This window comes from Limanda limanda, chromosome 5 (assembly GCF_963576545.1).
Source record: "Limanda limanda chromosome 5, fLimLim1.1, whole genome shotgun sequence".
NCBI classification, from domain to species: Eukaryota; Metazoa; Chordata; class Actinopteri; order Pleuronectiformes; family Pleuronectidae; genus Limanda; species Limanda limanda.
Genome location: NC_083640.1, coordinates 15,729,105 through 15,754,632, shown reverse-complemented (window position 1 = coordinate 15,754,632; position 25,528 = coordinate 15,729,105). Strand labels below are relative to the sequence as shown.

At 40.6% G+C, this 25,528-nt stretch overlaps 2 protein-coding genes across 2 annotated transcripts in view; both read right to left on the bottom strand.

The window, feature by feature from the left end:
* Positions 1-21,524, bottom strand: part of vps13a (vacuolar protein sorting 13 homolog A) — a 40,147-nt gene extending 18,623 nt beyond the window's left edge. Inside the window, exons 1-45 of the mRNA XM_061072377.1 lie at positions 21,383-21,524; positions 20,049-20,092; positions 19,919-19,961; positions 19,740-19,835; positions 19,238-19,339; positions 17,681-17,790; positions 17,478-17,537; positions 17,283-17,342; positions 16,859-16,939; positions 16,554-16,611; positions 15,986-16,113; positions 15,644-15,750; positions 15,373-15,544; positions 14,601-14,663; positions 14,189-14,321; positions 13,957-14,051; positions 13,691-13,833; positions 12,728-12,929; positions 12,529-12,643; positions 12,079-12,215; positions 11,759-11,891; positions 11,455-11,572; positions 11,099-11,243; positions 10,729-10,840; positions 10,438-10,613; positions 10,054-10,210; positions 9,837-9,916; positions 9,660-9,719; positions 9,246-9,432; positions 9,023-9,139; positions 8,728-8,831; positions 8,368-8,535; positions 7,845-8,152; positions 7,593-7,740; positions 6,460-6,631; positions 6,242-6,366; positions 5,912-6,081; positions 5,486-5,742; positions 5,188-5,363; positions 4,832-4,975; positions 4,481-4,690; positions 4,162-4,305; positions 3,929-4,030; positions 3,670-3,819; positions 3,329-3,587 (exon numbers count right to left, since the gene is read on the bottom strand). Of these exons, the coding sequence (XP_060928360.1) occupies positions 3,329-3,587; positions 3,670-3,819; positions 3,929-4,030; positions 4,162-4,305; positions 4,481-4,690; positions 4,832-4,975; positions 5,188-5,363; positions 5,486-5,742; positions 5,912-6,081; positions 6,242-6,366; positions 6,460-6,631; positions 7,593-7,740; positions 7,845-8,152; positions 8,368-8,535; positions 8,728-8,831; positions 9,023-9,139; positions 9,246-9,432; positions 9,660-9,719; positions 9,837-9,916; positions 10,054-10,210; positions 10,438-10,613; positions 10,729-10,840; positions 11,099-11,243; positions 11,455-11,572; positions 11,759-11,891; positions 12,079-12,215; positions 12,529-12,643; positions 12,728-12,929; positions 13,691-13,833; positions 13,957-14,051; positions 14,189-14,321; positions 14,601-14,663; positions 15,373-15,544; positions 15,644-15,750; positions 15,986-16,113; positions 16,554-16,611; positions 16,859-16,939; positions 17,283-17,342; positions 17,478-17,537; positions 17,681-17,790; positions 19,238-19,339; positions 19,740-19,835; positions 19,919-19,961; positions 20,049-20,092; positions 21,383-21,482 (5,971 nt within the window). The 5' untranslated portion in view covers positions 21,483-21,524. The remainder of the gene's footprint in view (positions 1-3,328; positions 3,588-3,669; positions 3,820-3,928; positions 4,031-4,161; positions 4,306-4,480; positions 4,691-4,831; positions 4,976-5,187; positions 5,364-5,485; positions 5,743-5,911; positions 6,082-6,241; positions 6,367-6,459; positions 6,632-7,592; positions 7,741-7,844; positions 8,153-8,367; positions 8,536-8,727; positions 8,832-9,022; positions 9,140-9,245; positions 9,433-9,659; positions 9,720-9,836; positions 9,917-10,053; positions 10,211-10,437; positions 10,614-10,728; positions 10,841-11,098; positions 11,244-11,454; positions 11,573-11,758; positions 11,892-12,078; positions 12,216-12,528; positions 12,644-12,727; positions 12,930-13,690; positions 13,834-13,956; positions 14,052-14,188; positions 14,322-14,600; positions 14,664-15,372; positions 15,545-15,643; positions 15,751-15,985; positions 16,114-16,553; positions 16,612-16,858; positions 16,940-17,282; positions 17,343-17,477; positions 17,538-17,680; positions 17,791-19,237; positions 19,340-19,739; positions 19,836-19,918; positions 19,962-20,048; positions 20,093-21,382) is intronic.
* A 2,380-nt stretch (positions 21,525-23,904) lies between these two features.
* LOC133001316 (C2 calcium-dependent domain-containing protein 4C) lies at positions 23,905-25,167 on the bottom strand. The gene has a single exon (XM_061070862.1). It carries the CDS (start codon positions 25,165-25,167, stop codon positions 23,905-23,907), a length of 1,263 nt encoding a protein of 420 aa, XP_060926845.1.
* Between the last annotated feature and the right edge of the window lie 361 nt (positions 25,168-25,528).

Here is a 25,528-nt window from a genome sequence, read left to right as displayed (position 1 = left end):
ATTGGGCCTCCCACCGGAGGTGCTCGGGCCCTAATAAGAATAATCTTTTCAATTTCAATAGGGCCTCCCACCGGAGGTGCTCGGGCCCTAATTAAAACTGTGTGAATGAATTCCTATGAAAGAAAATGTGGTCCTTGGTCAACACACTGTAACGTACATGTTAAATATACTATTTTTACCCTCAATCATGTACTAAAGTTATCTATCAACATTAATTGTCAAACATATGTAAGTGTAGCTGAGTTTCCAACACATTAAAACTGTTTGAAAGAACTCCTATGACCTGTGAAAGAAAATATGGTCCTTGGTCAATTCATGGTCTTATACTGCCATCTTGTGTCTAAACATTGCCAGTCCAGCTTATTTGACTCAAATATGAGTCAATGTGTTTCCTTCAGACTTTGTTGAACGCCACGATCACACGGTGTGATAAAAAAATTATCTTTTGATAACTTTACATTTGCAGATTGTTGTGATGGCACTCATCTAAATTTGAAGTTGATCCGATGAAAGCCCTTCGACAAGTACATCAAAGTAAAAACGTGAAATATGGCCAAAATGGCGACTAAATCCAAAATGGCGGGCTTCCTGTTGCTTTTTTCATAATGCTCCTTGAGGCTTTTTTGTATGATTAGTCACGATACACCTTTTCCCCGATTTTGGTGAAGATCGGCCATGGGGAAACCTAGGGGCTGCGTTCCAGTTGGCGCTGTGGAGCCATTTTGCCACGCCCGTTTCCAAATACTCCAGAATACGTAATTTTCCACCACATTCTAATTTACTGAAAAGTTTAGCAACTTTTTGAGCATGGGAAAGTCCTCAAAAAGCCCATTCATTTGGATGAATAATAATAATAATAATAATAATAATAATAATAATCATTTCAATTTCAATAGGGCCTCCCACCGGAGGTGCTCGGGCCCTAACTAGGGCTACGTTGTAGCACTTGCGGGCCCGAGCACCTGCACGTTGAAGCCTGTTGCAGTCGGGGGAGAGAGCGGTCGATGACCAAGCGCACGTCTCCGCGTTGGATGCGTTTTCCTCTCTGTGGCAAGGATAAAAGCTTCACTTCCTGTAGCCACCAGGGGGCGCTGTGATTTTAAGTCATGATTTCTGTGTAGATGTCATCAGGTCGCGACTCTTGTCTTATGTTTGGACTCAATTAGACAATAAACGCTTCACTTCCTGTAGCCACCAAGGGGCGCTGTGATTTTAAGTCATGATTTCTGTGTAGATGTCATCAGGTCGCAACTCTTGTCCTATGTGTCGAGTTTGGACTCAATTGGACAATAAAAGCTTCGCTTCCTGTAGCCACCAGGGGGCTCTGTGATTTAAAGTCATGATTTCTGTGTAGATGTCATCAGGCCGGGACTCTTGTCTTACATGTCTAGTTTGGACTCAATTGGACAATAAACGCTTCACTTCCTGTAGCCACCAGGGGGCGCTGTGATTCAAAGTCATGATTTCTGTGTAGATGTCATCAGGCTTGGACTCTAGTCTTACATGTCTAGTTTGGAGTTGATTGGACAATAAACGCTTCACTTCCTGTAGCCACCAGGGGGCGCTGTGATTTAAAGTCATGATTTCTGTGTAGATGTCATCCGGCTGGGACTCTAGTCTTACATGTCTAGTTTGGACTCAATTGGACAATATATGTCAGAGATACAGAACCTCGTGTTTTGATGGCGTTTAATCAAACTTCGACGCCACGGTCACACGGCCTTAAAACCATATGAAGATCTTCAGGGGGGGGGCTGTTGATACACACATGTAGTTTGAGTGAGATAGAACCATGAACACTGAAGTTACAGCATTTCGTGTTTCACGGCGAGTTGATGAACTTTGACGCAACGCCACGGTCACACGGTGTGACAAAAAAACAATCCCTAAATCATTTTTTATCTCCATCTTGTTGTGATGACACTCATCTGAATTTAAAGATGAACTGATTAAAGCCCTGGGACAAGTATGTCAAAGTAAAAATGTGGAATATGGTCAAAATGGCCACTAAATCCAAAATGGCGGACTTCCTGTTTGGTCTAACATATCGATCCAAGAGACTTATTTGTTTGTTATGAAAAGACACATGCCATAATCAATTTTTGTACATGTCAACCAATCGTAGTGCCAGGGCTGCCCTTTAGGGGGCGCTAGTCAGTTTTTTTGCCACGCTCATTTCTTAAAACCATATGAATATCTTAAGGGGGGGGATGTTAACACACACGTGTAGTTTGAGTGAGATGGAACCATGAACACGGAAGTTACAGCAATTTCGTGTGTCATGGCGAGTTGATGAACTTTGATGCCACGCCATTAGTATGGCGTTTGACGAAAAGTCACAGTAATCTTATATCTTCATTATCAATGTCTTGAGACCCATTTGATACAGTTTGACATGGTTGAGGTCAGTGGATGAGGAGAAATACATCCAAGTGTAAGACATGCAAAAAAACATACATTTCCTGATGCCACCAGGGGGCGCTGTGATATTAAGTCATGATTTCAGTGCAGATGTCATCAGGCCGGGTCTCTTGTCTTATGTGTCTAGTTTGGACTCGATTGGATTGTGTTTGTCCGAGATACAGAACCTCGTGTTTTTATGGCGTTTAATCAAACTTTGATGCCACGCCAAGGTCACACGGTGAGACGAAAAGTTGATTTTTTAAGTCAACTTTTTTCTCCATCTTGTTGTGATGACACTCATCTGAATTTGAAGTTGATCTGATGAAAGCCCTGGGACAAGTACATTAAAGTAAAAATCGCCAAAATGGCCAAAATGGCCACTAAATCCAAAATGGCGGGCTTCCTGTTGCGTTTTTCATAATACCCTTTGTGACTTTTTTTCATGATTAGTCACGATACACCTCTTGCCCGATTTTGGTGAAAATCGGTTATGTGGAAACCTAGGGGCTGGGTTCCAGGGGGCGCTGTTGAGCCATTTTGCCACGCCCATTTCCAAATACTCCAGAATACGTAAATTTTCACCACTTACTAATTTACTGCAAAGTTTGGTAAGAAGTTCAGCATGTTAAAGCTCTCAAAAAGCCAATTCACTTTAGTCACAATAATAATAATAATAATAAGAATAATCCTTACAATTTCAATAGGGCCTCTCACCATTCGGTGCTCGGGCCCTAAATAGAGAAGAGAGGGTTAAGTCAAATTGACAGCCCAGGTTTATTGGTTTAAGAGAGTATGATCTCCATTAACAGATTCTACATGAAAATTTGAAGAATTTGTAGGCAAATCTGGGGACTCGATAACAGAAACTAGTCACTAATCTAAAACTTTTCTAATTCAGTATACCGGTGTACAAAGTTTCACTTACTAGGTTGTATGAAATAGTCCTTTTCACTCAGGGAGGTCATGGCAGAGAACTGGTCACCGTCTGTTGTGGTTGAATAGTCCATCCCAAGTGTTTGCCCATCCTGCAGCTCCACTGTGCAGTCATCACCCTGCACGCCGATGGGGCGAAACATCTCACTGTGGCAGAGTGACACCGGCAGGCCCAGGCGGTTTTTTACCACAAACGGGGCTTCATCCTTCTGGAAGCACTCATCTGTCTGTTTGGCAGCTTCTGCAAATGCCTGAAGAAAGACAAGAATGTGAAAATTATGGATGGCCACGCTCACCCTTAAGATCTTCTGTCTAAATGAGCCCTGTTCTTACCATTCCCAGGTTGCTCAGCATTGCCAGTCCACACTTAGTGAGCGTGATGTTGAGTTGGTCTTTACTACTGATGGTGATGACTGTCTTATAGTCTGGAACATTGTAATCCACTTCATCTGAAAGTGTGTACTTCACTGGCTTCTTCTTCATCTGGTGGAAGGATAAGACAGAAACACTTAGTAACACTGTGTGTGTGTGTTTGTTTGTTTGTTTGTTTGTTTGTTTGTGCGTGCGTGCGTGTGCACACGTATCTCAGTACCTTCAGTTCAAGTCTCCATGATCTGAATCCATCTCTTGTCTCATCTTCTAAAGGCTCCAGTAGCGGTTCCCACACTCCCACCACTTCATTGAAATAGTGAATCTAAAGCAAAAAACAATATAATAATTAACATAAATATATATAAATCTAAGAAGCGGTGTATATTTCGGAGTGTAGGATCATGGTTGGAGTAAATTCTCTACTGTATACAGGTCTTTGTTTGTGTGTATTACCTCCATGTTAAGCGCGCTGTGCAGGTTAATGAGAGTGGACCAGTTGGTAACGTCTCCATTGAAGGATGACTTAGCCAGGAGCATGGGGATGGTGCGATGTCCCACGCCAGCTTCCAGAGTGAGACAGATGGATTCGATGGACACCTACAGGGATGGATAACCAATGAAATGACACACCCTATTCTGCTAAATCAAAATGAACCAAACTAAATAGGGATTGTGATATAAAAAGGGACCAACCTTAATAAACGAAAACTAAATTAATCTTAACTGACTGTCAGTGCAGTGTCATCTGTACAGCCGCAATGCACCTAAATACCTTTAATGACTCTCCCTGAGGTACCAGTGGGACCAGTGACCTTGTGTCTTCGTCCCCCTCCTCGTCTAGGAACCAGAGCTTGAGCTCCTTCCAGCCTCGTTTCACCCACAGGTCAACAGGAACAGGACTATCCAGCTCCACAGGGGCTTCCACTGTGGGAGTCAGTGCTGTCTGGATGGTAATTACTGTGTTGATGATGATGGGAGAGACCTGTGCAGATGGAAACATAATTAACCTTTAAGGCGATTTACATAGCTACATTTCTATGCCTATTTATATAAATTTGAAACAACATAAATGATACAACATAATCTCTCATTTCACTGATTTTAGTATTAATACAACACCTACCTTCAGTGTGAGAGCATTGATGGAGACCTCCATCACCTGAGGGCCAGTTGGAGACTGAGAACTATTATATAAAACTTGGCACGGGTGCAGAACTGTTGTCATATTGTTCACCCTCTTCTCAGCCTTGAAGGGACATGCCACCACCTACAATAACAACCAGAAACAAAGCTTTTTATACTGTAATATTGTTGCATGCAAGATCATATTTTAACTCTTTCAATAGTCAGTCAAAGCAAATAAAGTTGATTTGTAGAGCAATGTCTCAGAGACAATTCCTACTGCTTTGCAGAATGATAAAAACATAAAATACTGAATCTCTGTTTTTTTCCAAGCTAGATTCAAAGGACCATACAAACCTTGAGGTCCTTGATGATAGCAGTCATATTGGATCCCTCTGCACCACTTTTCATTACTAGTTCGCACTCCGTGGTCATGACCAGGGCGGGGCCGTCAGCACGCGTCAGGTCAGCCACAAACACAATCTCCGGGTTTCTCACCAGAACGTTCATCTCTGTCTTTGAGACCACGGCAGCTGACAGCGGCAGAGTGTCAGAATAGAAAGTCAGTTCAGGTTTTATGACATCAGTGTGCAACATTTATACATTTTTAAAACAGTTCACACCCCATTACGCTGAAACTATTAATGTAACTCACGTGTCTCTTTAGAAGTGACAGCAGGGTTAGTATTCTTTTTATCTCCTGCTCCAGAGCTCATCATGTGTTGGGGCACTTCAGCAAAACCCTGCTGGCTGGCCTTGAGAAAGATATCTGCCACAGTGAGCAGGAACTCCATGCTGGCACACAAGTACACGTCCTGCACCAACGTGTCCAATATGGTGCCTTCACGGCCTTGACGATAGTTCACCTCCACCATCATGTTCTGTTCTGCACCCGGACGCATCGCCATCATTCTGAGAGAGAATAGAGAAGTGCTGTTAGTGAAGAATAATCATCTCCTCTTACATTGTGTAGATCAGCGGAGCAACAGCACCCTCTGCTAAAAACACCAACCTTCCAAATATTACAATTCAAATTAAAAAATAAAAGCAAGTAAAGTAAAGCAAGGTGGATATTAAGTACCTTGAAGTAACCATCTTGATTTGGGGTCTCTTGTCATCAAGAAGGCAAGCAGCGAGACGGACTGAGGCTTTCATGGAGCTGTCAGAGAACATGTGAACGGAGGTAGAGATGGTGTCCAGGCTAAATTCTGCCAGCTTCAGCTCGTCATCGTGCGAGTCCAACAGCTGTAACTACAGAACGTCACAGAGTCTCGGAAAATGAAGGTGGTAAAGTCTCATTTCATACAACTGCTATCAGTTGTTCCTGCATTTCTGTGTGTCTTAGTGTGTGTGTGTGTGTGTGTGAGAGAGTGTGAGTGTGAGTCTGAGTGTGTGTGTGCTGTTGCATTACCTCATTCCCATTAGGGCTGAACACCACCAGTGTCATGGAGTCAAACTTGAAGTCTAACTTGAGTGTGCTCTTCAGCTTGCTGTTTTTCTGGGTCTCCACAACAGCGGCTGTCACCACCATGTTATCTGCAGTGAAGTTGCACAGAGAATAGGCTCAAAAATTTACAATAGTTTAATAATATTTCTAGACCAGTTTCACAATCCTGCACAACTCCTTACTGCCGGCTTGTCCAGTGGTGCCAGAGCACTGGGACCCTTTGTTGGATGTAGAATCGGAGAGGGTGTCAGTGGTGGGTGGAGAGATCGATGTTGGAACAGCATCTGACTTCTCTGACAGATTCTCACTCAGAGTCCTTAGGACCACGGTCATGTCATCCTGGCTGAGGATCAGCTGTTGGGAGAAGAACACAAAATAAGATACAAATACACTTGATTTAGTTTCTCACTGACAGCCTCTCCCTACTTTTGTGCCCAACTTTCTGAAAACAAATAGTCTATTACTGATAAAGCCCATCTGTGCATTACCATGGAGGTTATGTTTTCGCCTCAGTCTGTGGGTTTGTTTTGTTTGATTTTTTTTTTTTTTTTTTTGCATGATAACATAAAAATGACTGAACAGATTACCAAGAAATTTGGTGGAAAAATGAAATTTTGGCATGAATCCAGGTTAATTTCTTTTTCCAATTTCTTTAACATGCAGGTATTTTTTGTGACATCATCACCTGTTTCCCAGGAAATAATTTATGGTTCTTTATGAAAAAAAAAAACTTAAGGGATATGTAAGGGACGGATATCTACAGCCCCATTTCCACTGGTCAATAACCCCACCAACATCCACTGACATCTGGCTTCTGTCTGCAATTGGAATTGATTAATTGCATGCACTCCCAGGTCTAATTAATCTTTAGTACACACAGGCTTTAATCAACTCTGACTCCAAACAGCAGTGATGGAAAAGTACCACTCAGCTGAAAGAGATCCTTTTGAAAGACATGGGATGAGAGATCAACCTCAATTTTTGGTGTGTTCATGACATTGAACACTTTGCACCAGGGGAGAAGAAATTGAAAGGCAAACTCCTCTACTGGCAATTGGAAAGCAGTCAATCGCCTTTTCAGCATTGTGTACCCATGTTTAAGAAACCTGTGTAAATGCACTAATTTTGGTCGAAGTAAGGTACATGAAAGATTGAATTTAAGGTAAATGTCAGGCCTTGGTGGTGGAATTATTTAAATAAGGAGTTACCAAATAAACTTACACCAATCCAAAAAATGACATCAGATAAAAATATAACTTATAAACACCAGCACAGATGTGATAAACCCCTCATTCTACCATTTAGACCTACTTACACTCATGGGCTTTAGATGAGCAGTGATCCCTATGTCAGGTATGCTGTGGTACCAGTTGGATGAAAGATTTCTCTGGACTTCCAAGTCCATGTTGACTGGCATCAGCAGCTGAGTTTCTCCCTCAAACCCTTCATTTACGTATGTGGTCCTGGAGAAAAAACAATAACATAGCACAGTTGTTACAGAAATAATCAGGAGAATATCATATTACTGTAAATCCAACTCAAGTCCTAAAAATAACTTGACTCTGACCTGTACATCTTGAGATCAGTCAGCCTCACAGTCATTATATCCACGACAGGAGGGATATCAGCTTCACTTTTAAATGGCTGCTTGGAAAAACGGTTCTTGACAGACAGCAGACCAAGATCAGCTACGATGACATTGGTGGAAGAGGAGGACTGGGGGAGGAAGATGACAGGTGCATTGAAGTGGACGTTCAGAGCGATCCGAGTGCTTCGCTCTGCCAGCCCCTTCACACCCAATGCTGCCTTTCCTGCAGCCTGGGCCGTCACCTCAGCCAGGGCCTCTTTGGCCTCCTGGAAGTTATTGATGAATGTCTGGGACATGGAAAAAATGGAGGAGTTGAAGAATAGAAAACAGTGTGTAATAGATTCATTAACAGGGGTTGGGAGCAAGAAAAAGAAGGGGAAAAAAATGAATGTACGAATCATTCAGTCAGATATTGAAATCCAGTAGCATGATAATCCTTCACCTGTGATCTGAACATTCAAACAAACTGTTACATTTTTGGGGATTATGTTGTGATTCTTACCAATATGGAAGAGACAAACTTGTTGAGGAAGATGACCTGGATACATCCCACAGTCAGTGAAACAGAGAGGTCAACTTTAGACATGTCCAGATACGCATCACCTTCTGTCGCATCTGTGTAGTTCACCATGCGGAAGGAAAACACTTCCTCGTCTGCTATAGACACAGCCTAAGCCATGAGAGACAACATTTCAGAAAAAAACTGACAGTTATGTTGGTGCCAAAAACACAAGAAAATACAAAATATAAATATGGACTTTAGGCAAAAAATGTAAGAGGAGACCTGTATTTCATTAAGTTAATGGACTAATCTAGATTATGGTACACTCTGTTTTAAAATAAAGGCCACTTGTGATTGTACCTTTTTGTAAAAGGAATCTTTGTCACAGTCTAGGATCACAATGCTCTTCAGTTTGGCCAGAATCTCCATCTCCTCCTTCCTCATCAGAACCTCCGAAACCAGACCTGGATGATTGAGAACGTGAGACAATGAGTAAGCAGATCAGAGAGTTTGCATCATAGGACAACTTTAAATAAAAGTACTTTAGGAAAGCTGAAAAAAATTGTAAAAGTTTGAACACAGGCAAAATCGTGAAAGATACATTGGAGACAGTCTCAATTTAACATCTCATGCGTTATATCACACATTTACATACCCTCGATACTAATCTCCGAGATTCTGGTGTTCTGTCCTCTGATGAAAATTTTTAGACAGCGGAGATCAGCTTTGATATGAAGATTCACAACATCTGCAAACTTTGACTTCTTTGGAGCTGTGAAAAACAGAAAGAAAAGGTGAATAAATAGGGACAGGAAATGGATTTGAACAGATGACAAATAGCTTTTGAATGTGACATGTAATGACTCTCTAAAAGTTACTTTTTTTCTTGGCGACAGTAGCTTCCTCTTTCTTTTCTCCCTCCTTCTCTCCTTCTACCTCATCTTCCGCTGTGATGATTGGTAGCTCCTCCTTCTTCTCGGGCGGAGGCAGGAGGTTGTTGAGGAAGCTCATGGTATTGAGTAGAGCCTCAGTATGTAGATGTACATCAAGGGATGAAAACGTCCCCTGATGGGAAAGACAATGTTACAGTTACATTCTGTTTTTGTTTTTGTTAATTATTAAATGGTATAAAGAACATAAAGATAATTTTTCTTTCAGATATGGTATTTGCATTATGTTCCAGCATTTTCTGGTTAATCGTGAATCCAACATAAATATGTCCAACATTACTCAGAAAAGAATAACATAGACAAATCTAAGGGTAGTTACTGGTTATTTAACATTTCTCTCACCTTGATGAGCTGCTCTGTATTATTGTGTAGAGACTTGAACTCAGGACCAGTTTTGTCAGCCTAGATGAGACATGTCGATGAGGAAGCATCAGGAAAACAATCATTCAGGGTACTGACAAGATCTTCCCATAAATAAATCTATCTGAAATGTAATTCAATGTACAGTGTCACACGTACTTTGATATACTCCACTGTGAGCAGGTCCACCTCAGTGTTGTCCAGAGTGGTTATCAGCTGAACTTGCTCATCTTCAGAATCTACACAAGCAGGAAACACGTGAAAATATGACGAGAAACAACTGAAGCCAAGACTCTCTGGAATGTTCATTATTGCTTGTAAACACCAACATATATCAAATATATGAATAATGAACAACTTGTGCTGAACGCCTCACCCATATATTCAGGACACTTGAGGCAGATCTCTCGAAGGTATGTAATGGATGTCAAGTCAAAGGTGCACAGTTTCAGCTCAGTGCCCAGACCATCTATGTCCAAATGGAGCACCGTGACCTCCTGATCACCAGACAGGCGGCGCAACTGAATGGAGAACTAGAGGAATAAAGAGCACAAAGAGATAAAGTACGAGAATAAAGGAAAACTATATCGTAATTATGGAAATGAGAACAAATTAAAAAGGGTACAAGAGTACAAGAATAAAAATAAGTTACTTTTAAAGAGAATGAAATACCACAGATCGTTAACAACAAAGGAACTGAATCAAATAAAATGTGGATATGAAATCTTGGATATTAAAGAGTTAAAAAGACTCTCTGTACCTCACTAATATCAAACTTCAGAATGAAGTTTGTCATATTCTTCGGAGCTTCGTCCTTGAGCAGACCTTTTCCTTTGTTTAAGGCTGCATAGCGCAGCGGCATGGGATTGTCTGAGAAGAACGCTTTATCGCCAATGGGAGAGCTGGGAGCATCGTAGAACAAATCTTCCTCTGACCCTAAGAAGTGATAAACACAAACACACACACACACACACACAATGATCCATCTGTCATACTATATGTACACACCCAGACTGTTATCAGGTGTTAAGCCTCAAGATCTGTTTCTCACCCAAAGACGAGATGCTGATGGTTTCACATGACTCAAAGATGAGCGAGGAGCGCTGGTCAGCTAAGTTCAGAGGTCTTCTGGGAGTGAGTTTGGGTGTGTACAACGGCTTTGGCTAGGGAGGAAATAAAATCCAAACATGAGCGACACCAATAAACAACTTATTAACTCAATGAATGTATGAAAATCAGACAATGTTGTTATTAAAGTACTGTCTTCATCAGTTAATATTCATCCCTTTTTATTTCCACAGAGAACAACAAATTTTATTATATTCCTACATTTTGGCCAAAACATTTCGGTTTCGTTTAGTTATTCTATTTCGCTCATTTATCCCCACAATATGTACTTTGTTGTCATTTGCTGTTCTTGCCTTTGGTGTGCTGGGTGCACCAACGCTGCGTCCAGCAGGTCTGCTCTCAGGTAGTGGGATACTTTTAACCAGCTCCAGAACACTTCGCAGTTTATCATCAGAAATACAAAGAGACAGCAGAGGAAGCTCTCCAGACATCTTATACCTGGAACACATGAAAACACAGATGCACAAACAAACCTACAAACTTTCACTTTAAACTCAATTTTTTTCTCTGGCCATAATATTTACTATTCAAGATCCAATTAACTGGGGATACATATGTGTGTACGTCACTGTATACTCAGCTGACTATTGGAACTTGCAGTGCAGGTTTGCCGTATTTGATGTTTGCAAAGGAAAACAGACACACTTACTTTGCCATGCGGTAGTCTTTGACAACCATCGCCCTGCTGAAATCCATTGTTAGATCCACAGGTTCTAGGATGTGAAGCGGTGACCGTTTCTGCTTACGGGCCTTTTTCCAGTCCCCATCTATCAAACACAGATAAAGTTATACATTATATATTTATTCTACACAAAAAAAGCAACGTGTAACTGTCTTCTTTTCTTAGCTAAGACATATTAGAGCCAACACGACAACAAGAGTTAAATATTTTCTCTGTAGAAATTGTTTTGTGCTGTAAAAAGTATGATTAATATAAGCTCTGGTGTTTTTACCTGCTTTGCTATAAAGTAACTGCAGGCTACTAAGTTGTATGTCAAAGCTGTCGTATGCTCTGGACATGATGTCTTCAATGTTGCTGGAGCCCACGGACAGCTGAGGTAGATGCTCCTTGCTTTGACTCGACATCTGGAAAGACAACAACATTCAAGTTTTCACTGAACTCTAAAACAACAAATGAAGCCACTGAAAAAAAAAGCTTTTCTTTTCAGTGTCTCTTCTGGGAAACTAAAAATAAAATGTTTTATTTACTCCATAGTTGAAGTAAGGCCACTTTAGATTTTTTTTCAAAAATTTGCAGTTTTTATTTTCTGACCTTGAAATGACCAAGATCCAACAGCATGATGTTCTGGGTGCCGTTGTAAAAGCCTGTTTGTGGAATGATTACGTAGGAGGCCATCAAGTTCATATTCAGGTCGAGAATCTTCTGTGTTTCGATAACATACATGAGACCTACAAAAAAAAGGGGATTGAAATATTGAATCTAACATCAGCTTTGTTATCAATTACAGTATGTTTTTCAGTGTAATGTATTATCAATATAATAGAGCCTTGCTGAATACACTCAAAGTTAATTGTATGATTTAAAAAAAAAAAAAATCTCAAGAAACAATCAAAGTGAAGAAAATAAATAAGAAAATCACAATCCAAATAACTCATTGGCTGAGACATGCAGGGTGTGTTTAAGCACATGAAAGAATGACAAGAACCCAGTAAAAAAAGAAACGAAGGGACACTTTGCCCATCAGGTGTTTGTGCGACTGACCAGTGGATGTGCGATCTCTAAACTGCTCCAGTTTCATCAGGGTGGCGTTAGTGAGCTCATCCAGCTGCAGGTCGTCAGGAGGCATGAAGAACGCGGACATGCTGTTCACGGTTATCTGCACATGAGCAGAGAATGAATTGGATAGGTGCCTTGTGTTATCATGTTTATGAAAATGTGCACACTGACTGAAACCACTCACTGCATCATAGATTATTTCCAGGGGTTGTGATTCTACATGAAGCCGCTGGTCAGCTGTCTCATCCAGGGGGTTGGTTTCAAACAGGAAACAGAGAAGCGGGGTCCCTATTCCTGTTGCTGCCTTCCTTGATGAAAGGAGGGTTGGTGCAGGCCGGTTCATGGCTAGGCCAGTGACCTCAAACAAACTGAGCTGGGCTGAGATTCTGATTGAAACAAAACAAAACAAAAACAAACAGGGAAGATAACAACAAGTCAGTATCTCCCATGCCATGATTCTTAGGCGTTTTAAAACTGCATTTTAAAAACGAAAACGATCTCAGCCCATATCATGTGACCATCCTTGACACTGCGCAGGTGCGGTTCTGTGTAAAAAGGTATCAGATTGTCTAACATGCAGCCGGTTGCACACTTACAGCAAGACCAAGAAACAACAATGGTGAAATGTTAGAAGAAGGATCTCTTTTCTGGGACGAACCACAAGGTAGAACTGCAAGTGTTTTTAACATTTTGCATTCATTTCTGGTAATCCCGTATTGACTGATAAGAACCAATCAGGAAGTGAATGTGTGTAACTGCGCCACTGTTTACAAACAACTCAGTTTCTTTCTGTCCAACCAACAATGCTGCACCAGTCTCTTTTTAAGGCATTTGAGTAATGTGGAGGACAGGATATGTCTGTATATGTAACAACGTTAATGCATTTTAAAACTGAAACATATTTGTGTGAATGTAGAATGAGATATATATTAAATTAGGGCTGGGTTTTAAAAAAAAAAGATCAGATATCTATGGTCCACCGCTGCACAATGATCAGCTTCTGGGCAAAAGCAGCGGTTGATTCGTATGGTGCCGATATATATTTTTTTCAAATTAAATCATGTGTGTATGCACTGGAAATTAAACTCAAGTGTTTATACTGATAAAGCCATGGTAGACACAGACAAAAAAATAAGTTTTGACAAACTTGATGGCTTGTGCTCCAGATCTCTGTGCGAGTGTGGACTGGAGCTCTCCCACAGTCAGTCTGAGGATCTCATTTCTGTCCTTGTTGCTTTTGATGGACAAAGACAGCTTCTCCATGTGGAAGTTGACCTTCATGTCCTCAAACTATAAAAAATGACGACATGATACATAATCAAATCAAATCTGATCAATCTGGTCTCAGTAGTTGTTTAAAGCAAAAATGTACCATTAGTTGACAGATAATTGGCAGAGAGGGACGAGACTCACATTCTTTGGCAGGTTGGGATTAGTGGCAATCTCACTGTATCCAATGGCAGTGTAGAGTTTGGCTTTTTCAGCAGGAGTTAACAGCTCATCAAAACCTGAATGACAGGTTACATAGCATTAGCAAAAATTACAGGCTGTTACTGTGTTTCTGTAGTATGCGCTCTTGATCTGGTCCTGTGCATACTATCTTTAATGTACAGTATGTGTCTAAAATTCATTTTGTATATCCTACCTCCAGACTTGACATCTTTTGCTTGTGCATCAGCCTCTCCGCCCCAATTCCACATCCAGCCAAGCCAACCTTGAGACTCCTCCTCCTCCATCTTCAGCCCTGGACGGTAAATACGCAGGCCTAGTCTGCTTGCCTGAGGAAGAAGAACGAAAATAACAAAACAGAGTAAAAAAAAAACAGCCAGGAGATGTAACTTTCTACACTAACCACACATCTTGAGAGCATTGCACTGTGTATGATTTGTGTTATCTTAAATCCAGGGATGTATGGAAAAAAATCTACCAGTTTGTTTCTGTATTCTTGTAAATATTAATTTTGGGGATATAACTATGAGTTTATCTTAAACAATGGAGCTAAACATCAACTCTTAGTGAGTTTAGAAAGTGCAGATACCCTCTATAAGTGATCTTACCTCCATTTCCGCCTGCTGTCTGGCCAGCGTGATGTTAAAAATATCCAAGATTTTCTCAAGCTCCTGAGGACAGAGACAACGTAACATGATTAGAGCTTTTAGCAGCATCTTTCTGCTCTTTGCAGGAATCCATCAATTACGTAATGTCCACGATCAATCTCATCAGGAAAAGATAATGCATACAGAGCTGAGGAGAGACCGTGGAAAACCCATCATCTGAAATATTAAAGATGGCTTAAGATTTAATGGTGTATTTCTCTAAACTACAACATTCTTCCCCCAGGCAATCAATCCCTCTACAGGTTGGAGCACTGGATATGTACGTAAGTCGTGAGGAGGGAGAAAGACTAAATGTATTCCTGATAGATCCTGTGTAGGTAGTAACTTTATAATCAACTATGTGCATATCATATTACCTTAACAGTCCATGCAGGCAATAATGTACTGTAGTAGAGTGGGTATTTGTCAGGGTACAGTCGAGTAGAAACAACTAGCAGTAGTATCCCATCAAAAAGAATAAACAAACAGAGAGAAATGTTTTAACTCCATCTCTCCTGTCTAATTACTTTGGCTTCTGCAACTAACCACATCAAAATATATTAATAGGAAAATTCCAGATAATTTGATATATGGAAGCAATATATTAATAATAAGGCTCCAACCTCCAACCATGTGTCTTTGCACATTGTAACGACTATATCCGTCCCTTTCTAACTCTCAACGCCCCTTCAAATCGCCTTCATCAGCCCGGTTCACTTTAGCCTTGTCCCACCTCTAGTTGTTTGAGCAGCTCCTCGCTGGGTTTCTTGGTGGTGATCTTTGTCTTGTAGAGCTCTCTGTATCGTTTGACCATCTTTCGGTGACAGAGAATGTGCTGCCATGACCACATGCGAAGACGAGGCTTCACATCTACCTCCAGGACGCTTGTGATCACATACTTCCACCTACAAGGGAAGCATCATAAAAACTTAACAATGTCCAATAATAGCAAGAAATGGAGGAAAATTATCTTTTGAAATCAATATGTGGATGTGCTTTCTGACCATATGTGGGCGTTCTTGTAAACATCAAACTCAGGTCTGTACTTCCTGTACGGCAGGTTCCGGGACATCAGATCCACTGAGCCCAGTAACTCCAAGATGCTAATGTACTGGAAAGAGAGGTAGTCGACTATTACTCAGCCTCACAGTGAGTACTGACAGTGGTGCAGATATCATCGCTGAACAACTCATTCTTTCCCTCTTTGCACTTTTCAAATATGATTTAATTTCCCCCAGCTTATTCCTCTTTAACATAATTTCTCTTCCCCTCCCTTAAAAAAAACCATACATTTCAACCAGGCTCTTGCATGGACAATGTTATTCAAAATACACACAGGCACATACCTGTGATCTGTTGAGCTCAATGGCCACCTCACTGAGATTGACAATCAGGTCCAACTTAGGATAGGTGAAGTCCACGTCTGACCTGGGATTCATCCGTAGTTTAGCATCCGCTGAGATGGGACGAAAAACTGTGGACCAGCAACAAGAAATTTAATTTCTGTACCTGGTTGTGTGCTTTTATGAAACATTGGACCTGTATTTAAAATCAAAAGTATTTAAAAATTGTGGTTATGTTTTTCTGTTAGCAAGGTCAATCTTTAAGAATCTTTGAGCTTGAGCGCACCTCTGAAAGAAAATATGTTGAGATGCGCCGAAAATCTGGTAAAAATTGTTGGTGGTTATGATTCAAGCTGTGTGATTCACACTTTTTTTTGAGGCCATTTGTGTGCTGGAGCAAAATGTGAGATTATACCAGTTCATACATAGGCTAAAAATATTTGATTTAAATATAAATGTCAAGTTATATCTGGCTTTAGGCAGGTTTCATTAGGTTATTTTGACATTTTCTACGTAATCATGTTAACTCATAGAATAAAAATATGAATAAAGGAGACAGCAGGACACCTACTGAAGTCATGGCTGACAGGAGCATAGCTCTGGATTTCCATGCTGCGCTGGAGACATTGCTATAAAAAAAGGCATGAGAAGAGAAGTTTGCATTGACAGCGTGTGGAAGTAAACCCTCACAACACTACATTTCTAAATGTTGTACCCATTAGGGCTGCTCTTGAAAGACACTAAACCGTAGGATCGTTCTGTGTGCTCACAGTAATGAGGCTGTTTCTCAGTGTAGAGGGAATAGGACAGATAATGGCAGCATGAATCCAGGCTGGTGGAGACAAGGTGCAACACTGTAATGACAGGGTGACTCACCAAGGCCTCCTCTGCAGTGTGATTGGAGAAGAGCGTTGAGTTAACATTCCAGTAGGCAAACAAGCTGTCTAGTTGAATCAACTGAGAAGAAGGAAAACACAAAGCAATTAGAGCAGTGCAGCTGCTAACCATGGGGACAGAGCAGAGCTGGCACTGTACACTGATTTCTACTATTTGGACCATGGCCAAAAGATAGGTCAGGATGAAATATAATGAGTTCCCAGCACAAAAACATTTCACAGAACCAAACAGACTGGTTCAATTACCCAAAACGTTTTTTAATAAGTAAAGTAACTTTCTGTTGCCTGAAGGGACACACTAATCATAATCATAATACAATGACAAAGAAATAATGCAATATAAAACAGGTTATACTTGATAAAATACAAATGCAGCCAACATATTAAGTGGTTGAATTTCTTACCTTGAAGAAAAGCTTGGAATTCTCATCCAAAAGACTCGGAATCCAGTTCTCATCAGCCGTCTGTAACGTCAAACAAGCAGCAAGGCCTCAACAAGATAGCTTTACTTTTTAAATACCGTATGTAGAATCGTGATATTAATTCATGACTAATAGATGAATGCAATATAGCAAATTATGTGACATTGGAGACATTACCTGAAGGCTGAGGTTTTTAAGTGACACACCAAATGACAGAGGACAGTTTGGATTGGTGACCTGTGTATAAAAAAGTAACAGGAGAAATAAGAGCTAAGCCTGGTTTCCACTGTGCTTATTTTGCCATGATCGATACTGTCATTGAGCTTTGCTGTATATGCGAAGAACATACATCGCTAAGATAAGTCAGTTTGAATACTCACGTCATCCTCATACCGTACGTGGATGTTAGAGATCTTGACCGTCAGGTTTTTGATGACCTGAGTGACCATTTTTTCCACGAAGGTGTCCTGCTTCTCTAACATGGGGTTTTCTGTCAAACATAAACAAAGACGAAGACTATGAGTGCTGATATGGTTGTGACGTTTTCCTGAAGCTTTTTACTTTAGGAAACATTATTCGACCTCTTGCTCTTTGATAAAAAATGGAGCATTGTCTACAAATCATTCCCTTTACGTTATATGTTTTAATGTATTCCAACAGTTGGCCGTAACTCTACATGTTAAAGTTTATTGTTAACTTTCTTGTTAATCTTTGTATTCTTGATTGTTAACCTAACACACAATTCCACATAAGAAAGTATCAATTCTTAATTATAAATTCTGTGCTTTTTTCGACCAGTATTTGCCTTTCATACTTACACATTATACAAAAGCACATACACCTAGTGTATAAGTGACAACGATTATAATTTGTCATTAACTGAAAATATAAGCAGTTAATTCCATAACATTTGCATATTGGTTTCTGATGGACGAAACTATCTTGTTCTTGATTTGTTATGAACTATGCTAACCTTCCTTATTCTAAGTTAATAAGCAGTAAATTGATTTTGGCGTAATAGGAATACTGGTCCTGGTTAGATGTTCAGTGCATCCTTTGCATCCTGTGCAGCATGAATGTAGAAGCTACATGCAACAATGTTATTCAGTCTTTAAAAAACTAATTTGCATATATTCTTACCAAATTTGAATGAAGATAAATAATTAATATTAGTGCAGTTAATAGCATTAAAATGATAAATGGCTGTAGAAATGTTCCACTTTGTTACTATACTAGTAATGAAATATACGATGATAAAATTTAAAGACAGTACTGTAATGGACTGTATCGACATCTCAAAGCATTTAAGAGTACAAGCCACATTCATTCAATCACACACAAATTCAAACAGTACAACTATTTGCTTCTGCACATAATAATCACACCATGACAAACTGCCAGCACAGTCGTCACGGCCAATTCGGGACTAAAAAGTGGCTCTGAGGACAAACTACAGACCTTATGGTTGGTGGATGACCAGCTCTACCCACACTTGTCTTAGAATTAATCACACGGCTATAATAGATAGTAAGCGTTGCACTATCTATCTCGTCTTGCAGTCAGAGTTGCACTGGTCAGCGCATTTTGGCTCGGCAGTGTTAAACCACAGAAAATACTTAGTGTGAATGCAGTAGCTCCAAAAGCAACACAGGAACTCACAGCCAAACAAACCACAACCACATGTTAAAGAATCTCTGCTCCTGCTACTTTACTATGTTTACTCCATAAAACCACATCTTTTCTACGTTTTAGTCTCGGTCGCTTCACCTCTGGCGACCTAATCTGAACCAACAGTCACACCGTTCGATATGTCTCCCTTACAACTCAGCAGAATGTCTCTGAAACATTTTTAAAAGTTACTAGGAAGCCAAAAGTCCTGAATATTTGCTAGACTTAGATGTCAACACACACCCATAAAGTAAAAGCTGAACTCTGACCTTGCTCAGCAGCCTTCTGCTTTGTTTCCTCTATCCTGTTTAGCTCCCTCTGTTGAGCCTCCTGTAGCTGCTTCCCCTCCTTTTCTGCATCATACTTAATACCTGCAAAGAAAGGGATCAATAGAAGGGATTATTGAAACAATAAAACATACAGAGGATTTAGCTGGAGTTTCCTGTTTGTCCTGACAAGACAATAAGTGAGCGAGGGTAAGAGAGGATCTTTGACTACTGTACTACACACGCGTTGTGTCTACTTCATTTCTGTACTTGATAATAGAGTTACTATAAAGAATTGAAAGCTTTCTACTATAATACTCCCCTTTAAAATACAAATTTATTTGAATATGTTTTTAATTTTCAAACCCAAACCTTACCTATGTAAAATGACGAATTTAATCATTTTAACATTTCAGCAAATTACAGTAATGACCATCAACAGTAATATACACACTGTTATATCTGCTATGAGTACATAAGTTTACAAATATTTTGCATTTCTTACTTGCTGTGGGGACTATGAGCAGATAGACGCCATCCAGAGTGGCCTCCACTGACTGAGTGTAGAGGTTCTTCCATGGGATCTTAAGCTCCAGCCGTCCTATCAACACAAAGGCGAGATGAGAAAATGTTTTTCTGTACCACACTAAAGGCAACATACATGGGCTCTCACTACATTCTCACCTATATGACCGGCTCTCACTTTAAAAGGTATGTCAAGCTCGCTCTGGAACAAAAAAAGTAAATTACTGTCAAACAAAATCATTATGAACGCCAGAAAGACATGACGGATGACAGATTTTGTGCAACTTACCAAGGCATTCTCCTTTATTTCAAGATTTCTCAGAACAGCATCACCTGCGATGACAGGATAAGTGATTGTTACTATGTACTTTACGATAAGACAAACAGATTAGTGGAAACACAGTCCAATCTAAACAGAAGGTTTACACTCAGTGCAATGCAACACATATATTATTAAAGGCGTTCATGACATCAACATCATCACTTCAAGACCCAAGAGACTCAAATATTCAGTATGTATTTATATCACCACTTTATGAGTAGACAAGTGCAATATCTTATATCTCAGGGCTGGATGATATTGCCAAAAATCATGGGGCAATGATCATTGTCACATTATTACTTCTTCAAATCCTCCTGAGTAAAGGTTGTGGTTTTAAATTGTTCTTTACAGTTTACAAATCTGAATCAGATCATATTATCAGATTATGTGTTGTCCCTCCTCACTGTGCTTACACAATTTATAAGCAATATCAATTTCTAAGTAATAAAATAGCAGATATTCTTTCAAATTGAAACTGCAGAAGGATGAAGTATTTTTTAATACAGTGAATCAATAACTATTATAATAAATGCAAGTTAGAAGAAGCATTTCTGCACCTGTTGTTTGGACTTTTCTTTATGGGTAGGGTACGACTCCTACTCACATCGATATATAAACATTGAACATTTGTTATATTACTATTGTTGAATATGACATTGGGATAAATCCTGATATTGTTGTTACTGCCACGTCCTGCTTGTAATAAATGCAGCAGATATTAATCTGTGCTGAAAAACACTTAGTGATCGAGGTGGATGTTTTGCAAGTGGCTGCAGCTTCATGAATAGTGAGACCTCTCCTCATGTTGACCTAGTGCAGACCTGTCAGTCTCTCTCTCTCTCATGTTGACCTCGTGCAGACCTCTCTCTCTTTCTCTCTTTCTCTCTTACTCTCTCTTTCTCTTCCTCTTTCTCTCTCTCTGGTGGAGCTTGTGTAAACCACTCGGTGTTAAACAAGGTGGCGACTCATACCATAACTAGGCTCCATGACAGGGTGTGACCCCAAGTCGCTGGCTTATCTGAAGTGCACCGAGCAAACAAGCCAAAGAGCTAATGTCAGAAGATCGATGCTAAGGTCTGACATCAACAGCAATGCCCGATCGAACCATTCAGTAGAAATAACTTAGTCTCCGTCAGCTGAAGTGTGTGTGTGGACAGAGGAAGTGACACTGACAGCTGAGGGAGCCTCACACACACACACACACACTAACACATGCCTGCTGCTGGTGGCTAGCCGCTGTTAGCACTGGTTAGCCACCTGAGCTAGTCCTGTGACACACAGGTTCACACAGGGTCACTCACCCCCCCATATGCCGAGCTTGAGCTGCGAGCTGTCGAGGTTCACGACGTAGTCCCCCAGGAACCGGTTGAGGACGTCCACCACCACGCTTTCGAAGACCATTTTGGCGTCTGCTTCACCTTTCTGTCACCATGTTTACATTCTGACGACTCCGCCGCTTCAACGTCAGATTAGCACGTCCTGTGGTGGGCGGCGCTATGACGTCAGGCCGCACTTGGGATAGGATTATGGAAAAGGATTAGTTTATTTATTTATTTGTGGCTTGTTGTTTTTTTTACTCTTTATTTCCGATTTAAAAAAGGGAATTAAAACAACTTGATTGACCGAAGTGCTTCACAAAGGTACAGCAACACGCATTACATCAAAAGACCAATAGTGAAAATTAATAAGACAAAATAAAATAGAAAAAATAAAATAGAATAAAATAAAATAATACAAAATGTAATTAAATCTGCCAAAGAGAAGATGTGTGTTTTTAACAATGATTTAAAGTGTTTAATGGAAACAAAATGTGAGTGATCCCTCTCCCAGGATGGTCAGAATTGCAATATATGTCGTGTAGCAGAGCACAACAACTAATTAACAATATTTACATCATTCATGAGATAAAAAAAAAAGGTGACTTGTAATCTCTTAAGTCTGATAATAGAGGTATTGACAATAATGGTGGTACTAGGGCTGCAAACACTGTGCGGGCCGAGCACTTGCTAACTCGTGATCAGGGAGGGTGGTAAGGGACCGGGCGAAATGGCGGAGTGTTGCATGCGTTTTGTGCACTGCAGGTATAATTTAGGGGCGCTATTCAGCTATTTTGCCAGGCCCATTCCTTAAAAACCATAGATATATATAAAGACTAGATATCTCGCTCGACGGAGCCGGACGTCACCACATGGCGGCCATCTTGTTGCGGGAGGCTCTCTCACCCATAACATTGTGTTGGTAGTTGTAAATAACCATAACTTGCTCAATTTTCAACCGATTTTGAAACGGTCTGGTTTGTTATAAACGTCAGAGATGTAGTTATGACACTGCATAAATTATTTTTTTTTTTTTTTTAGAAAATAACAAAATTATTCACAAGTACACAGTGTCATATCTGCCATGTGGTGACGTTCGTCTCCGTTGGCCGGCAACGCGGCCGAGATATCTAGTGTTCATATCTGTGTTAAAAAGAACTGGGAAATGGCCAAATGGCCACTAATTCCAAAATGGCCGACTTCCTGTTGCTTTTTTTCATAATTCTTCTAGAAACTCTTGTGTGTGTCTGGTCATGAAACAAGTATGTTTCAAATTTCGTGAAGATCGGGGAAAATTAAGACAGGTTTTTTTTTTCACGGGCCGCTATTGAGCAATTTTGCCAATATGTCACTTCCTGTATCCTTCAAGGGGCACTGGACCACGCCCACTAATAACACATTACGGTCCATGCCACCAAGTGTAGGCCACAACGTGAAGATTTTATGTAAATCTAATTAAAGTTGTAAAGATGCTTACCTCCTTTTGGCAGAAGTTTTTGCTATCACTTTAATAACGTAGAGACTAATAGATCTGTCCACGTCAAAAACACTTCCTTGTTTCTCTTGAGATCGTATAAATCTTTCACCTTTGCTAAAATCAAAGACATCAACGGAATCTATGACCACTGACACTACGACATTAAAGCAAACTGACCACAAGGAATTCTTTGCTTAATGAATCCTTTGAAGTCTCCCTTTATATAAATAGCCTGGAAGGAGTTAAATGGTAAGTCATAAACAAGTGTATTCTTTCAGCTTTCACCTCAATGTTTACACAGTTTGAGGAAATGTCACACTCACTGATTTGAAGTTGATCTGATGAAAGGAGTACGATTTCGTGGCAGGTGTCAAAACGCCAAAAATCAAGCCAAATTTAATTTTCAATCCAAATTGACCTATTTCCTGTTCGATGTGGCAAAAAGTGACAAGAAGATTTGTTGTGCATCAAGGCATGATACACGTGTCTTAATTTAATTGATTTTGAACTCCGAAGCCAGTTAAGTTTGATTATGCTTGTATGTGATGGCCAAAAGGATGAAGTATTGTTTTTTTAAATTAGAAAAAGAACCATAGTCAGTCAGCATGAACCAAAAATGTTATTTGAACACAATAAGAAAGCTTCGACAAACCTTAGTGGCAGTTTAATTAATTAATTAATTACAAAAACATCACAGGGTACAGAAGAAGACAATACTTCATTATACATTGATATGTGATATAAATATTATTTGTTTAATATTAATAATTATAGTTTTGGTCATTTGAGTGCAGGAAACAAACACCAGCTGACTTTTTTACACAAGGTGAAAAATGTTGAGTACAAATGACAATTTGACATGCAGTGTTACATCTCCCTCTTCGACCCTTTTCTTTAGCACGAATAGCAATAATTATATTAAGACAAAGTGTTGCTATGCTACATGTCACAACCCTGTTTTCCCGTTAAATTAAACCATTACACATTTATGTTTATGGAAGTATCACATTTTTCGTGAAAAGGTAAATGTCTATTCTTGCACCAATTTATTAAGGTGAAGTAACTGAGACAAAGGTTTGGTGATGACTCCGATCACTGTCCCCCTCCTCAGTGTTCCAGCTCCAGGTTTATCCAGCACTTTCAATCTCAGCTGCAGTTCCAGCAGATCCTCTTGACTCAGCTCTGTGAAGAAGAAATCCTCATTAAACACAAGGTCGCGGCAGTTCCTGATGGTGGCGCTCTTCTGCTGCTGCAGCTTCCCTGGTGTCAGACACAGACTCACTGCACAGTTCAGGGTTTGCCGACCAGAGTCGTCCTGCACGCCCTCCACAGACACCACACGAACTCTGACTGTGGAGAGGGATGACAGCGTGTTGGTGGAGAATGTGGTGCTCTCGGCAGAGAGGCGCACTTTACCACGGCCCTGCAGAGGCAGGACGTGCTCCCGCTGAAGCCTCTCCTGACACTGCAGAACCTCCAGTGGGAAGAGGACAGGTGGGGCGAGGGTGAGCGAGCGTCCCACTGAGCTGGGACGGCTACTGGGAAAAGTTTGCACACTTAAAAAAACCCTCTTCATCCTCCCTTTCTCCTCCCTGTTGTCATGTAACAGAGGACAGGATGTTGCTGTTTTAAGACCGCCACTGCCTGATGGGATGTAGAAGGAGGATTTGGGACTGTAAGGGGAACTGAGGGGCGAGGAATCACTGGAAGAAGGTGTTTCACTCTCTGTGCTTCCTGTATCTGACAGGCTCCTGTTTGAAAACACAGGGAAAAACCCAGATAAAGTTTTCTTGGGCAGGTTTGTCTCCTTTGCCATGTTGGGTGCTGCAATGGGAGCTCTTCTTTTGAGCACGTAATCAGGCAAATTTGAGTGGAACAAAGATTCTTTTCTCCGAGTGTTGGGGCTCTCATACATCCCAGCCAGCCCATACCCATCTGCAGAGAATGGCAAAGGTTTCTTTGTTGCCTTCCAAGCCACTAATGCGTCACCAATCTTTGTTTTGGCCTCGTTGGTCTTTACATTTGTTTTGTTGGAACAAGTGCTGCTCTTGGCTATGTGGTTGCGTCTCTGCAGGCGAGGTGGGGCCGTCTCAGCTTCAATCAGGGGCTTCCTCCTGCAGAGCCGCGGAGGCAGACAGAACTCTGGGATCTTGTCGGGCGTGAGGATGTTGTTGTGCAGATTATGAGAGAAGCTGATTTTAGAAGAGACATCCTCCTCACTCTTTCCCATGTAACGACTGACCTCTAGAGGAATGCTCTCCACGCTCTCCCTGATCTTCTCAAGGACCCACATTGTCTTCTGATGATTTTCAATGTGAGTGTAAAATCCAAACGTTCTTGCCCTTTAATCAAAAAGAATAAAACACATTATATAGGCAAATTAGACGAATAAAGATTAGTATAGAATAACAAATGTGTCACCATACTAGTTTTTGTCTGGATTAAGATATGTCAAATATTCTCCTCTCACCTGTTGGGTCTCGATGTGTCCGTCACTGAGGAAGGACCTGAGAGATTGACAGATTTTAAAGGTGAATGCTGGGCTCTGCATCACTGGTCTGGCGCCCCCGCCTGCGTCACAAAACAGACTCTACACACACGTACAACAACAACACACACACACGATAGACACAGTCTGTCATGTGGGGAAAGGG